This window comes from Mercenaria mercenaria, chromosome 2 (genome assembly GCF_021730395.1).
Source record: "Mercenaria mercenaria strain notata chromosome 2, MADL_Memer_1, whole genome shotgun sequence".
Lineage (NCBI taxonomy): Eukaryota > Metazoa > Mollusca > Bivalvia > Venerida > Veneridae > Mercenaria > Mercenaria mercenaria.
Genome location: NC_069362.1, coordinates 84976469 through 84990874, shown reverse-complemented (window position 1 = coordinate 84990874; position 14406 = coordinate 84976469). Strand labels below are relative to the sequence as shown.

The following is a 14406-nucleotide window of genomic DNA, read 5'->3' as shown; positions in this document are numbered from 1 at the left end:
GGAAAACAGCTAGAGGGACAAGAAATGTGAAATTCTACTAGACAAATAGTACATTTTTAGGCAATTGAGGTATAATACTATTAACAATACGAAGTGCTTGGGGGAAAAACAAATGTGTGATTATTTTTGGAAAATTGGGTGTTACCTTTGACTCTGCCACCACACAACAATCAAACCTCACCCCTTTTCTACCGAGAACAAATGAAGCTAAGGTATCATTTTCCTGGAAATATGTATTATTTGGGTATTTCTTTTTGAGGACACAACGAGTTTCAAGAACACAGTCAGTTATCATAAAACAGGCAAAGAAAAAATGAATTACAAAAGTACAACTGCAAAGAAGATTTGAATAAACGATTTACAAAATAAGTTTTCTTCATCAGTTCATTTCTACATAAAATATTAGGACAAGATCTAGTAATGTTCTTTCATGAAAACATAAAGAAAAGTAAGAGACAAATCAGGTAAGGTATTTGTATCAAATCTGTTTGCTTTGTTCGGGGTGAAAAAAGAAATTGAGATTTTCATATATTTATTCTATGTATAAAAATGCAATTTGCTATCAAAAAAAAAAAAAAAAAAAAAAGAAACAAAAAGAAAGAAAACAATAACAAAACACTGAGCGGGGCAGCTGCCTCACGTAGTTACGGCGCTGATTATCTATATTCGCACATGGCGATGATGGCGTACAGGTTGAAGGTCAGTAATTCACATCTTTCTTTGTTTTATATAAAAACGACAACTTCAGATCGTCTTTACGTATCTTTATAGAACATCACTTTTTCCTACATCTATTTTTCATGCCTTAATTTTGTGCATGATTTGAAATTAAAAGATAGACAACCGCAAAAGTTTTTAATTTTGTCTTGCAGTTACGCTAACAAGTACGTACAGTCATGCGCATTAGATATACAAGAAAAGGAAAAATCGGGGGAAATCCCATGGAATTTCCATACTGCATAATGTATAGGTGCGTAATCAGAGATGATTTTAAACTGATTTGAGCTGTGATATTTTGAAAGAGGTAAACGCAAAATTCATTTGATTTCATTGCTTCATTAAGGACTTTACTTCGGTGATAGTTCTGGCTACCATAACTTAATGCCATTTTTTGTTAGTTTTGATTACAAGATTGAAATGATGTTTTTTTTTGGATTCTGATATGTATGAATGACAAATGAATTGCGTTTATGAACATAAATATTACTGATAAAGTTTTATGGAGTGTTAAAGTAATGTCCCAGATTTTAACACGTAACAACTTTATCAGGGTATTTTTGTGCAAAACTGACCGAAGCTAATTGCATTTTTTCTGCTAAATGCATTTGGTTTATCTTAATATGACTTATTCATCCATTACAAAGGAAGATTTCCCTAGTTTCTTTAGAGAGATTACGAAGCCATTCAATAAAAAAACTATAAGTGAAATTTTAGCCCTATTCAAAACATGGTACTTTCACTTTTGAAAACTGTGTATAATTTCCAATCTGCAGACTTACAAGTCAGTATTTAAAATACCCTCTATGCAACACAATAAGCTAGGTTTGAAAAGCGAATGCGAGCATTGCAGGGTTTTTTTGCGAACATCTTTTATTTTGGAAATCCTGAATCAAGGTTTTACAAGAGTTATCTTTCCTGTGGTTATTGCTATCGTAACAGCATATAAACATCTTTGAGGCTGAGTTTTTAGCTACTTTGGTGATAAATTACACTTTTTTTTCAAATTTGCACCACAGATAAATGGGGTCTGGACTAGCTACGACCCTGCCCTGGTCTACAATTTGGCCAAATGCTATAGAGACCATTGAACAACACCATAACAGCTCCCAAAAATAACAATTTAATCAAAATCAGTCTGCTTTTTCAAAATCATAGAAATGCCCGCTGATCTCTTATCTTCTATATAACAATACAGAGAGTCCAAATTCAAGGACGCTTAATTAATAAGCACATCACCGTCTTATGAAGTTTTGCAGTATATGTCCAATTCATCGATTGAATGTACACGCATTTGGCTAATTGCTTAGCTACATATTTACGATAATATCTTTTACGCGTGTCATAATTTTGATAGTTTACAAAACATGTAAAATTAATCGGATTTTATAGTTCTGACTACCAAATCTTAACTGACTCTATTTTTATTTAAGTTCTCCTCCGTAAAGGCATAATTATAATCGCCTTTGAAGTTGATTTTCTTTAAACCAGGAATTTCAATAAAAAATACCCAAAATGTCTTAAAGCATATGTATAAATGCTAATTAATCTGTTTCGCATTGGTTTCAATCTGCAACTTATACGCGTACAAAACATTATACCGAACAAAAATGCGTTACTGACGACTCCATGTATGACAGAATAAAAAATTCCAGCGGGGTCGGGGTTTGGAAATGCACTCTCTGTGAAAAGATAAACATCACCTTGAACCCAATCCCGTGCTTAGACACCATAGAAATACAAATCCCTTTGAAAGCCTTAACGAATCGAACTCCAGTGATCGCTCCTTTTCCATGGCTCACACCTTGACACCAAAACGTAACAATGATACCAAAAGTCATAAACCCAATTTAACAAGTAAAATTAATATTAAAAGATCCGTTAAAGTTCTTGTTATCAACTGCAGGACAGCTGTTGACAAGAAACATGAATTCAGTAACCTAGCTTCCTCAACAAAAACTGATACCATAATAGGCACAGAATCTTGGCTTAAACCTAAACAGCACACAAATGAAATTTTTTGACCCAGATATTACTCAATATTAAAAAGAGACAGTGTCACACGGGCAGGTGGTGGAGTCTTCATCGCAGTCAGAGACTGCATTATTGTCCAAGAAATGCCCGAACTTCAATCCAACTGTGAAGATCTTTGACCTGGTAGGCAACAAATTATCAGTAATATGTGCATACTACAAGCTCCATGAGCTAGACACAGCCAGCTCAGTAGAATTTGCCCAATCTCTTGCTAAAGTAAATAAAGGATTCTCTAATGTCTGGGCGGCTGGGGATCTGAATCAACCTAAGATTGACTGGGATACTATGAGCCCATTCTCTGACTGTAAACACCCAACCTAATATAGAATCATTGAGACCCTTAATAATTCAAACCTCACACAAATAGTAAACAAGAGAAAAAAAAATAGACTTATTGTTTCACAACAAATCCAGCGACCAAAACATTGTTGAGGTCAAAGTAAACAGTTCCGCCAAAATTTGTTACTAAACGCCTCGAAAAGTCCCATAATACAAAAAAGCAAACTGGGAAGGATTTAAACAGTCAATTAAGTACCGTCAGAAAATGTTAAAGGAGGACAAATATTCCGCCCAAACAATTGAAGACCTTTGGGAAAATTTCTTATCGACCCTAAAGAATCAGAAGAATTCAATCCGTCAAAATTGTACCCCATTAGAAACCATTTTCCCTGGGTAAATCGAAGTCTAAAGAGAATAATCAGAAGGATTGATAGGGCCTTCAAATATTTAGGAAATCAAACAAATCCTCTGATCGTCAATATTTCTTGGACCTCAAACATACCGTCCGAAAGAAACTAAAAGAGGCCAATCAAAAATACCTTGAAGATATTCTAAATCGAGGGGTGAATGCGAAAAAGTTCTAAGTGCTTCTTTATTTATATGCACTTAGAACTCTTTCGCATTCACCCCTCGAAATGTAAACCAGCCTGATGCCCCCCCCCCCCCCCCCCCCCCCCCCCCCACACACACACACAACCCTCCTTCATCAAAACCAAATACCAAAAAATTCTACTCCCTCAAGCATTCCAAACAAAATTCAGCATCCCTGCCACCCTTAAATTGCCAAAGCAAACTCCCTTCCGATGAAATTTCAAAAGAAACAGCTCTAAATAAGCAATGCCGGTCGGTTTTCCAGTCGGTATTCAGCCCAAAATCACCTCTAAACTTAGCATCCTACTGCAAGATGAAACTCCAAGACATATCTGATCAAACACATAACTCATCACCTTTGAAGACAAGCAAAAGTACACAAGAATGCCAAATATCCATGTAAATGCCAATGGTAAAGAAAAGCTCTTAACACATCTCAACCCTCATACGGCATGTGGGTCAAACAAGATGAAGCCCTTTCAAAGGAACTGTCACCAATCCTTGAAATTATCTTTCAGAAATCCATTGATGACGGATCTATACCTTCCCAGTGGAAAAATGCAAATGTAACCCCCATCTACAAGAAGGGCGATATGTCAGACTTAGCCAACTACAGGCCCATATCCCTTTCATGCGTACTTTGCAAAACCCTGGAGCATATAGTGTCCTCATCAATTACAAAACACTTTACATACCATAGCATTCTGTACCATCTCCAACATGGTTTCCGAGAAAAATGATCCTGTTTGACACAACTAATTATGCTTGTAAATGACCTTGTCAAAACAACAGGTTGACCTGATACTGCATTTCTATATTAGATTTTAGCAAAGCATTCGACAAACTGAGCCATGGGAACGAAGTCCTGTTTAAAATGCATAACTATGGTATACATGATGAAACCCTGAAATGGATTAAGAGCTTTCCCACAAAATATCCATTCTTAAGTGCGTATATTCGCAAATGACACTACAATATACATTCCACTTACCTCTGTCAGGCAATCAAATACCCTCCGAAACGATCTTAAAACACTAGAAAAGTGGGAGTTGGACTGGGATATGGAATTCAATCCCTTCAAGTGTCAAGTTATCCACGTCACAAGAAGGAAACATCCTATACCCTCACAATACTGCCTGCATAATACACTACAAGAATCCGTCACCTCAGCTAATACCTTGGCGTGGAAATCTCAAACGATCTCTCGTGGACGCCCACATAAATAGGTCAACCAAAAGGGCAAATCAAACTCGAGGTTTCCTTTCCAGGAATATAAAGGTTAACTCCAAACCCCTTATGTCCATGGCATGTCAGGCCCTTGTCCGACTTCAGCTGGAATATAGCTCCGAAGTCTGGTCTCCATACACACAAACCCAAAATAGACCAAATAGAAGCGGTCCGAAGACGGTCAGCGCGTTGAGCTATGCCCAACTTTGGCCGCACCTCAAGTGTCACTGACATGCTATACTGTCTTAAATGGCATAGGCTAGATCTCCGGCGCATTGACTCCCGACTCTCTCTTATGTATACAATCTCAAATCAACTAGTTGCAATCCCCATGGAAGATTATCTCATCCCCATAACAAGGCAATCACACCATTATCATCCACTGTCTTACAGGTTAATATCTGCAACCGCTGACTACTACAAATACTCCTTTTCCCCCGGGACTATTGGCCTATGGAAACTTCCACCTGACATTCCCTTCCTTCCAACCCTTGAGCAGTTCAATGCCTCTGTTTGCAACATTGAACACGCTTCGCCATAACCTTGCTCTTCACCCCTGTTTTTATCTTTTAAATTACTAACAAATTTTCCTTTCCTTTTTCTTTTGGCCCGATTTTCTTTCATTTTCTACTAACAATCTTTTTGGCTTGACGCTTATGTAAGTGTCTACGTTCCTTTAAAGGGTTAGACAGTATTGGAATATAGATAGATAGATAGTTAAATTACTAGTCATAAAAATGACAGCTCTGCTGACTTGTCATTATCATCGTGTTTGATCAAAGTCAATATCTGTATTTAATTACTAAGAGATCAAAATTTGGTAATAAAATAACAAGTTATGAATTTGTTATAATATTTACTATTAAACGCTATCTATTATCTTTTCTCTTAATTTTATTCTAGTATTATCTGAAAAGAAAAGGAGCAGGTAAATCAACAAAGTTTGATAACGATGAACGGCAAAGAGATTATAGTAGGAAAACGGAAGTTAAGATTCAGGTAAACTTTGTTCAGTCTTAAATTAAACTTCAGAATTTACCAAATTTAATGCTGAATAATCATCACTATAACTTTACTCAAGTATGTGGGCAGATGTTACACTGTATATTATAAATGTTCTGTTTTAAGTTGACCCATACCCACTGTATTTAAATTGTTTTGACATTAACATATGTTGTATTTAAATGTGTTTATAGGCCCATTAAATTAAACCGAACAATATGGAATGTAACTTGAATAAAAAGATTTAAATAAAATGCAGCTAGAAAAAACATCAACATTTTTTAATATTGATCGTGATTTTTAAGTAAAAATACCTTTCCAGTTGCAACTACGGCACATTAACCGTTGTAAAATCAAACGGAAATTTATTCGTAATAATGTTTTAAACCATATGTTTAAAGTGAATGTTAAAAAAGTCTATCTTAACATATTTTTGACAAATATGAAATCTGCTTAAAAGCAATCTATTTGTTTTAACAGCCCAGAGCATGACCAGCCACCAAATAAGAAGCATGACAGTCCTCGGAGTTTCAGCGGTATAGCTTATTTTATAACCTACTCCAAAATGTAGTTATTACTGTTCTGTAACTTACTCCCTTTTCATATCATATAGATATGGTAATGAAGAATCAAGACGGAGGCGGAGGGGACGGGATTACTAACGTTAACGTATAATGATTATGATACCATACCTTTTTTAAACGAACAATTTTCAGGAAACATTAAAATAAAGGGGCTTTGGAAACGATTCGACACCTATAAGTAACATTTTACCTTTTAGTCCATAATCTTTCTCATTAAATATGATTTGAAGTCCTTGACACAATATTTTCGATTTATGAGATAATACGATATTAAAGTATTATATGTCAGTTATTTTGCCCCATGATAATGCAAAAGTAACAATAAAATCAAATATTTGTTTGATACTCTCCAGATACGTTCCTATCTATAAAGAGCATTGATCAGTGCATATTAACTCTACTAGTAGTAAAGATAGAAAACGGCAGCTTAGCATTTTCAATTTAGAGGATTGACATTCTAAAACAATGGAGTTCTTGAACATTTTTGTAGAGAAAGTGTTTAGCAATTTGGAAGATAGTACTCAGGAAATATACATTTGTAATGTATTCCGTATCTGTTTTGTTTTGCGAAGACTCCTCATATAAAGCCAGAAACCTCAATTTAAAAGTACAGGAAGCATCCTCATCACATCTTTTTAATGCATGTCAGTAAAAGTAACAATGTGTCGGAATAATTTGTATATGAAATGTATTGAAAATGTGATATATAATTACAGCAAGACTTTTTACTCTCTTAGGTTTAAACTATGTGTTATTGGCTACAATACTAAAACACCAACGTGGAGGATTGAGTAGGGAGCTCTAAGCTTATTTTAAAACTCTCCCCTACACCTTTGTTACGTTTTATCGTTGCTATATTCATATATTATATATTCTATTATATATCATATTCTTAGATATATAAGTCGTTGGCACATCCATGGATCATAAGTTTTTACTTGTCAGTTTGTTGACTCATCAAAGAGCGTATAGAGATTAGAGGTTCTAACATTTTTCTTGAGCAGCAATGAGCCCCTGATTGAACATACTGTATGTTTCGTAAGCTGAGCTCTAGATATAGTTTGACCTTAGGTTTTGATATGGACTATGATAAATATGCAGCAATGGAACTTATCATCGAACTGTGAGGGACAGAACTGACAGAATATGTGGATAAGAAAGAGAATGAATACGAGGAAACAGATGAGTGAAGGTTAAGGCGAGAGGAAGAAAGATCAGAAAAGGAGGCGTCATGAAATAACCATTTTGAAGTTCACTTGCTATTGTGAACTCCCTGTGCCGTAGTCAACAGCATTAATTTTAACACTCTAGGGGTCACAGTATTAACCCGATCTTCATGAAACTGGATCCGAATGTTACCCTCATTATAATCTCGGATCAGATCGAAACTGGATTATTTCAGCCAAGACCTAAGTCACTATTTCAATAAAAAGGAAAACATTGTTAACAGTCTGGAGACCCACATGTTATAACTTTGTCAGAATATTTGACTATGAGTTGTAGGTCAAGTTCAAAACTTGATTTCCTGAAGCAAAAAAGGTCACTATTCCAAGTCATTAAAACACATTGTTAACACTTTGTAAGCTCTGTAAGAACGTTTGACTCTATAAAATCTGGATAAAGTTCAAAATTTGGTTAAAGATCAAAAACAGGGTAACTAGGTCAAATCTTATAAAACTTGTTAACATTCTAGAGGGTACATTTTAAAATTATCTTCATACAACGTTGCCAGAGTGCATGTCTTTATGAAATCTAGGTCAAGTTTAATAGAGTTGCATGTGATCAACAACTAGGTCACTTGGTCAAATCATAGAAAAAAACGTTAATAACACTCTCAAGGTCACATTTTCTATTTGATTTTCATAAAGCTTCGTCAGAATGTTTGATTCTATGAATTCTAGGTCAGCTTCAAAATCGGGTCACCAAGTCAAAACATAGAAAGACACTGTTAATACTCTTGAGGCCACATTCATAAATCTTTAGCAGAACGATTGTCTCTATAAAATCTAGGTTAATTTCAAAACTGGGTTAAATAATATAAAACAACTAGGTTTCTAGGTCAAATCGTGGAAAAGTATTGTTAACGTGTTGGAAACCATTTGTCTACTAGATCATCATAAAACTTTGTCAAAATGTTTATCTCTATGAAATCATTGCTAGTTTCAAAATTGTTTTACTTTAGATCATAAACTAAGACACATGTTCATATCATAGCAAAAAACCCTTGATAAAACTCTAGAGGCCACATTTTATATTTTATTATCATAAATCTTTGTCTCTATGAAATCTACAAAAGTAGGATGAGGAGAAGCTTAGTTAAATCTCAGAAACACCTTTTAAATACTCCAGATGCCACACTTCTAATTAATCTTCATAAACCTTGTCATAATGATTGTCTCTATGAAAACAAGGTTAAGTTTGAAACTGGAGTATCTAGGTCAAAAACTAGGCCACTAGGCCAAAATATAGAAGGACCATGTTAACACTTTAGAAGACACATTTTTTACCGGATCTACACGACACTTAATCGGAATGTTTTTCTGTTTAAACTTAAGGATAAATTTGTTGGGTCATTTTGGGTAAAATCTAGGCCACATCATTGAAAAACTCAAGTTTGATCTACTTGATTTACATAAAGCATGTGATATTGTTTGTTTCTATCAACTCTAGTTTCTAATTTCACAAAAATGTACCTTTGTTCACGAAGTTTGTTCAAATTATTCCAGTTTGTCGAAATCATGGCCACAGGTGGTAGTCACTTTTTCATTTATGTATTTAGTATTTCCTATATATGCATTTAGTGAAAACTTTAAAACTCTTTCTCGTGAGAGGACGCTTGCCCTATTTCAAAATAATTTTAACACACACTTCCTATGCATAACGCAATGCTAAATTATTCAAGCAATCCGAAATGCCGTCCGTGACCGAGCCTTAACACTTTTAAACAACCTACCTGCTTCATCTGTATATAAGGACGGACGCCACATAGTATGAGGCAGAAACAACATGATGAGCCGTGCTGTTTTAGCAAGAAGAAGGTCATTCGAGTATGTTACAGAAAGATAGACATGAAATGCAAAGTTTAACACGAGGTGATTTGAGAAGTTTTGATATGAAAAGACAGACGATGACAGAAAAGTTTTATCTACGTGCATGATAATACCATTAAATGATGACCATAGTTTATGGGCACATAAAGTAAACAAACGGAACATCAGTCCCGGCATAGCAATCAGCTATATTTTAAGATTTTAATGACCAGCGAAAGGAACTACAGCAAGGATGTAGGCTGATACGACATGTACTAGTATTAATGCAAATTCGAGGACATGGTTTTGACCACAATGATTTGTGACTTATATTTGGAAATATAAACAAGGCTCCAGATCAATCAGACATTGACTGGAATAGATATAGATATAATGCTCGCTATGTTTTACATTCTTCTCTTATTATGAGATATTCCGAGCCCGGTGTATGACTACAAGAGAACTAAGTCGAAACACAGTGAAACGGATCAGCTAGTAGACTAGATTTCATATTATCTCCTTTTTATACTTGTTTTTATCCCACGCCGAAGGTGGAAGGATATCGTTTTGGCGTTGTCCGTCCTCTGTCAGTCCAAAACCATAGCTATGACATTGTGTGGAATATTTATTTAAAACATGGTAGAAATATTTGCTGTAGGGAAATGCCACCCTGCAAGTTTGGGTCAGATTGCACGAGTAAGACCAGATTTATGGCTCTTTGTACATGTATAGATAGTGTTTTATTCCATTTTATGTCCGTCCGGAGTCATATCTCAGACATGGTTGGAAGAATTTCAATAAAACATGGTAGAAATATTATCTGCTATAGGGAAATGCGACCCTACAAGTTTCATTCATATTGGTTGAAGAAGACAAGATTTATGGGCCTTTGTAATTTTATATATAGTGCATATATTGTGTTTTTATTTGAATTTTTGTCCATCCTGAGTCATATCTCAGAATTGGTTTGTAGAGTTTCAATAAAACATGGTGGGAATGTTAACTGCTATAAAGAAATGCGACCCTGCAAGGTTTAGTTGGATTGCTTGAGGAAGACAAGATTTATGGTCCTTTGTACTTATTTTTATTGTACACAAACAGTCTATTACACAAATTGTGTTTTATTTCATTTTCTGTTTGTCGGAAGTCATATTTTATTTTGTTTGTTTGTTTGTTTGTTTTGGGTTTAACGCCGTTTTTCAAAGAAGTCATATTTTAGACATGGTTTGAAGGTTTTCAGTAAAACATCATAATTATGGTAATTGAAGCTAGGAAATGTTGCCCTGCAAGATTCAATGAAATTGCTTCAGGAACCCATGAGTTATGGCCCTGGGTACTTATATAATGCTTACCGTATAGAACATTTCTTTGCAAATTTAAGGCTTTTTTAAGTTCTTTTTTTTGCTATAGGATATTGCTACTAAGAGTAGTACATGTGTAGCTTTATTGGAAACTGATGTACGGTATATGTTGTGGTCACTGGGGTCAGTGGCAATGCAGCTTAAAAAAAGAAAATTGTTTCTGATCAATAACTTCGGTAAGAAACAGGGTATTGTGTCCAAACGTGGAATTTAGGAATATTGCATAGAGGCCATGGTTTCAGATGTTTTTTAGGTTGCTCAGGTCAAGGTCAAGATCACCTACAATAACTCCAGTTGGGAATGAGGAAAGCAAACCAAACCTGGTAAAACGATAGATTTCGTAGACAATTTTTTTGTTTATTTTTGGTAGCTTAGGTCAAGGTCATTGTAACTGAATATAGAACAAGAGCACCGCCTACGTGTGCCATCGCTCGTCTGCAAGTGCTGGTCAGTACGTAAGAAGAGTGTCTTATTACAAAAAGGTCCACAATTCTGTCAAAATGCATATTAGAGTTATGGTCCTTGACCTACACAGTCATCTAATGATGATAAAAAAGTGTGCAAAGTTTCAAAGCTGTAGCTCGTATAGTTTTTGATAAAAAAGGTTCATCTAAACAAACATTTTAACCAAGAAACTCAAATTTTCTAAGTACAAAAGGGGCAATAATTGGGACAAAATGCATATCAGAGTTATGGTTGTTGGCCCACACAGTTACGTAATGATGATAAACAAGTGTGTAAAGTTTTAAAGCTGTAGCTCTTATAGTTTTTGAGAAAAGGCGGACCTAAACAAAATCTTTAACCTGAGAAACTAAAATTTTCTAAGTACAAAAAGGGCCATAATTGACAAAATTCATACCAGAGTTATGGGTCTTGGCTTACTAAGTCACCTAATGATGACAAACAAGTGTGCAAAATTTCAAAATTGTAACTTACGGTTTTTGAGAAAAGGCGGACCTAAACAAATTTTTTAACCAACGCCGACGCCAACACCGACGCCGACGATCAAGTGCCGACATACCTCGTAGATTTGTTTTTAAAAATCAGACGAGCTACAATGGATTTTGATTAATGATTTAGATTAAATAGCTTTTATCCCTTTCGGCGGGGGATACTAATTCACTGAATTTGCTTGTTTTTCATTATACAGAGAATAACTGTAAATAAGGCTTTTGATTAAAATATATTGACTTAATTGAGACGAGATGAAGTGGAAAGTTCAATAATCGTAACTCTTCTTTGTATGATTTCATATCCTCTCCTTTTTGGTCACTCAAATCTTTAAGGGGGATGCACACTGATATTTGCCCTTGTCCGTTCGTTTTTCCATCCGAATTTATTCGTGCATATCTCAAAAGGTGTTTTACATAGAGGAATCAAATCTCATAGGATTGTTATTCAGCATGTTATTGTTTCGAAGTTTACTCCAGAAGACCAAAGTCTATGCATTATGAGCTTAAAAGTTTGTGTCGCATATATCTAAAAATATTCGTCGCGGAATCATGCAATTTTATAGCAATGTTGTTCAGCATGTGAAGTTGTGCTTCTGGGGGTTTATTTGGGACTTAATTCGTCCTACTCCCACAGCCTCAGAATTTTTCTTTTATTCATTTACTTCTTCTATCTTGTTTTGTAGTGTCTATACCCCCAACCCCATGATGATTCATGGCCCGGCATCCCGAGGCAGTATCAAAGTTCAATAAACTCACTAAAGTCTTGCATTGTTGACAAGTTATATATGACGGTACAGTGCCAGGAAGTGTCTTTCTTGAGCCTTAGAATCCCAACACCGCTACGGCTCAAGCCCCACCACAACCTCCACCCAAAATTGTTCTTAAAAGTTTACTTTTTATTCAGAAACTCTTCTCTTTATTTAAGGTGACGAGGCGTATAATTCCTCCCCGTTCCACTGCAGAGGGGGTAAGTATATAGAATACATTTGTTAGTATAATGAATAGCGGAGACGTAGGGCATCCAATTTGAACGGGTCTCAAAAAAAAAGAGCATAGAAAATCTGATGCTCGTTTCAAGAAGCCTGCTTCGGGACAAAGATAAAAACAAGGAGTAGGTGTTTCTGGATTTTTTTTTTAAGTAGAGTCATTTTACCTTTTTGGCTATACTAAGAATATAAGCCGAAAATAAATGAGACAGATCTGGCAAGAAATGAATTATCTATACCTTTTTAATGAACTGAAACAAGTTATATCCTACGAAGTAAATAAGTTTCAAACGGTCATATTTAAGAGACAAAATAGGATGAGATTTCATGAAACTTGCACTAAATCCATTTGCTGTACAACCCATTTCATTGTACTGATTTTGGCAATAGTTTAGAAGCCATGTTCAACAGTTAAGGAGTCATTTTCAACAGTTAAGATTTGTTTGTACGTTAAAACGAAATGAGGCATTTTAAAAGTTATTAAAGTTAAATTGAAACTTCATGTTGTGCGTTAAATATAACATTTTCATTCTCTGTAATGTCAACTTTTAAACGTTTTTCAATATATATAAAATAATTATTGTTTTAGTTTTCAAACGTTTTTAATTCAGACGAAACTGAGGGATCTTTGTGTGAGGATATGCTTGACATTAATGAGGAAGAGCCACAGGAAGATCCACAGGAAGAGCCACAGGTTTGAATAGTTTTCTTTAATTTGCTATATATTTTTTAAATGTTGAAGTCTTTCCAGAAGAAATGTCATGATTCCTTAATCCAGAAGTAAATATTATTAGAATTAAAACTAAATACCTATATTCATTACACTGAATTTTGAGTAATATAATATATGAAATAGGGGGTCGCCAGTACTTTAACGGAGTTCCGACTTCCTTGGAATTGTCATAAAATGCAGCGTCAACACTGAATCCTTTTTACAGCATTTTGTTTACTACGGTTATTGACTTGTCTGTTATACTCGCATTTCAATGTTTTTAGTTCAGGCTATTCTTGTCAAACACGCCTGCAAACGATTAAATTCGTTGCTTATCATTTGTAATTGTGGTTTCAAACCCCATGTGATATGTAGAATTCTTGCTCCTGTCAGTGCTAGAAAAAGTAATATTTTCCAGAGGGACCATGACCGAGAATTAAAACTTGAATGTTGCTATATGACCTAACATTAGCATGACAAAGCAAACATATAAAACCAAGATATAGGGACAAAACATCGCTCATATGTTAAAACATTGTCATTTTTTTGTATACTGACAGACAAATTTCCAAACTTTCTCAGTAAAAGGCGCCGGGTGCTTTGATGAAAATAGTAAACGATTTAAATTGATTGATACGAAAACATATTATGTCAACAATGTATGAAACTTGCCCCTTGAAAATGCTTGACAAAATTATATTTTATAGTCAAATGGGGTCACTTCAAGAGTATTTTCAGACATGATACTCCAGGCATATGCGCATGCCCGATTTACTTATTTATTTAACTTGAAATCAACCTTTAGTTCACAAGGTCGTACGTGGAAGTCACAACAATACCCGGTATGCGTATGGTTACTTCGGGTAATGATGTCAACTGAATTTCGTTTTATTTAGATGGAAACGTATTGAGAAATTGAGTACACCTTAAG

The 14406-nt window shown here is 35.0% G+C and overlaps 1 protein-coding gene across 4 annotated transcripts in view; it reads left to right on the top strand.

Annotated features, from left to right (window-relative positions):
- The first annotated feature begins 921 nt into the window (after positions 1–921).
- The window catches only part of LOC123564470 (uncharacterized), a 50646-nt gene continuing 37161 nt past the window's right edge, over positions 922–14406 (top strand). For 3 of the 4 annotated variants that reach the window (XM_045358096.2, XM_045358099.2, XM_045358094.2), the window contains exons 1-5: positions 922–1024; positions 5752–5847; positions 6331–6386; positions 12703–12744; positions 13375–13457. In XM_045358096.2, coding sequence (XP_045214031.2) covers positions 5801–5847; positions 6331–6386; positions 12703–12744; positions 13375–13457 — 228 coding nt within the window. In that variant the 5' untranslated portion in view covers positions 922–1024; positions 5752–5800. Of the gene's footprint in view, positions 1025–5751; positions 5848–6330; positions 6387–12702; positions 12745–13374; positions 13458–14406 lie in introns of those variants that run through there. The other variant, XM_045358097.2, reaches the window with a different exon arrangement.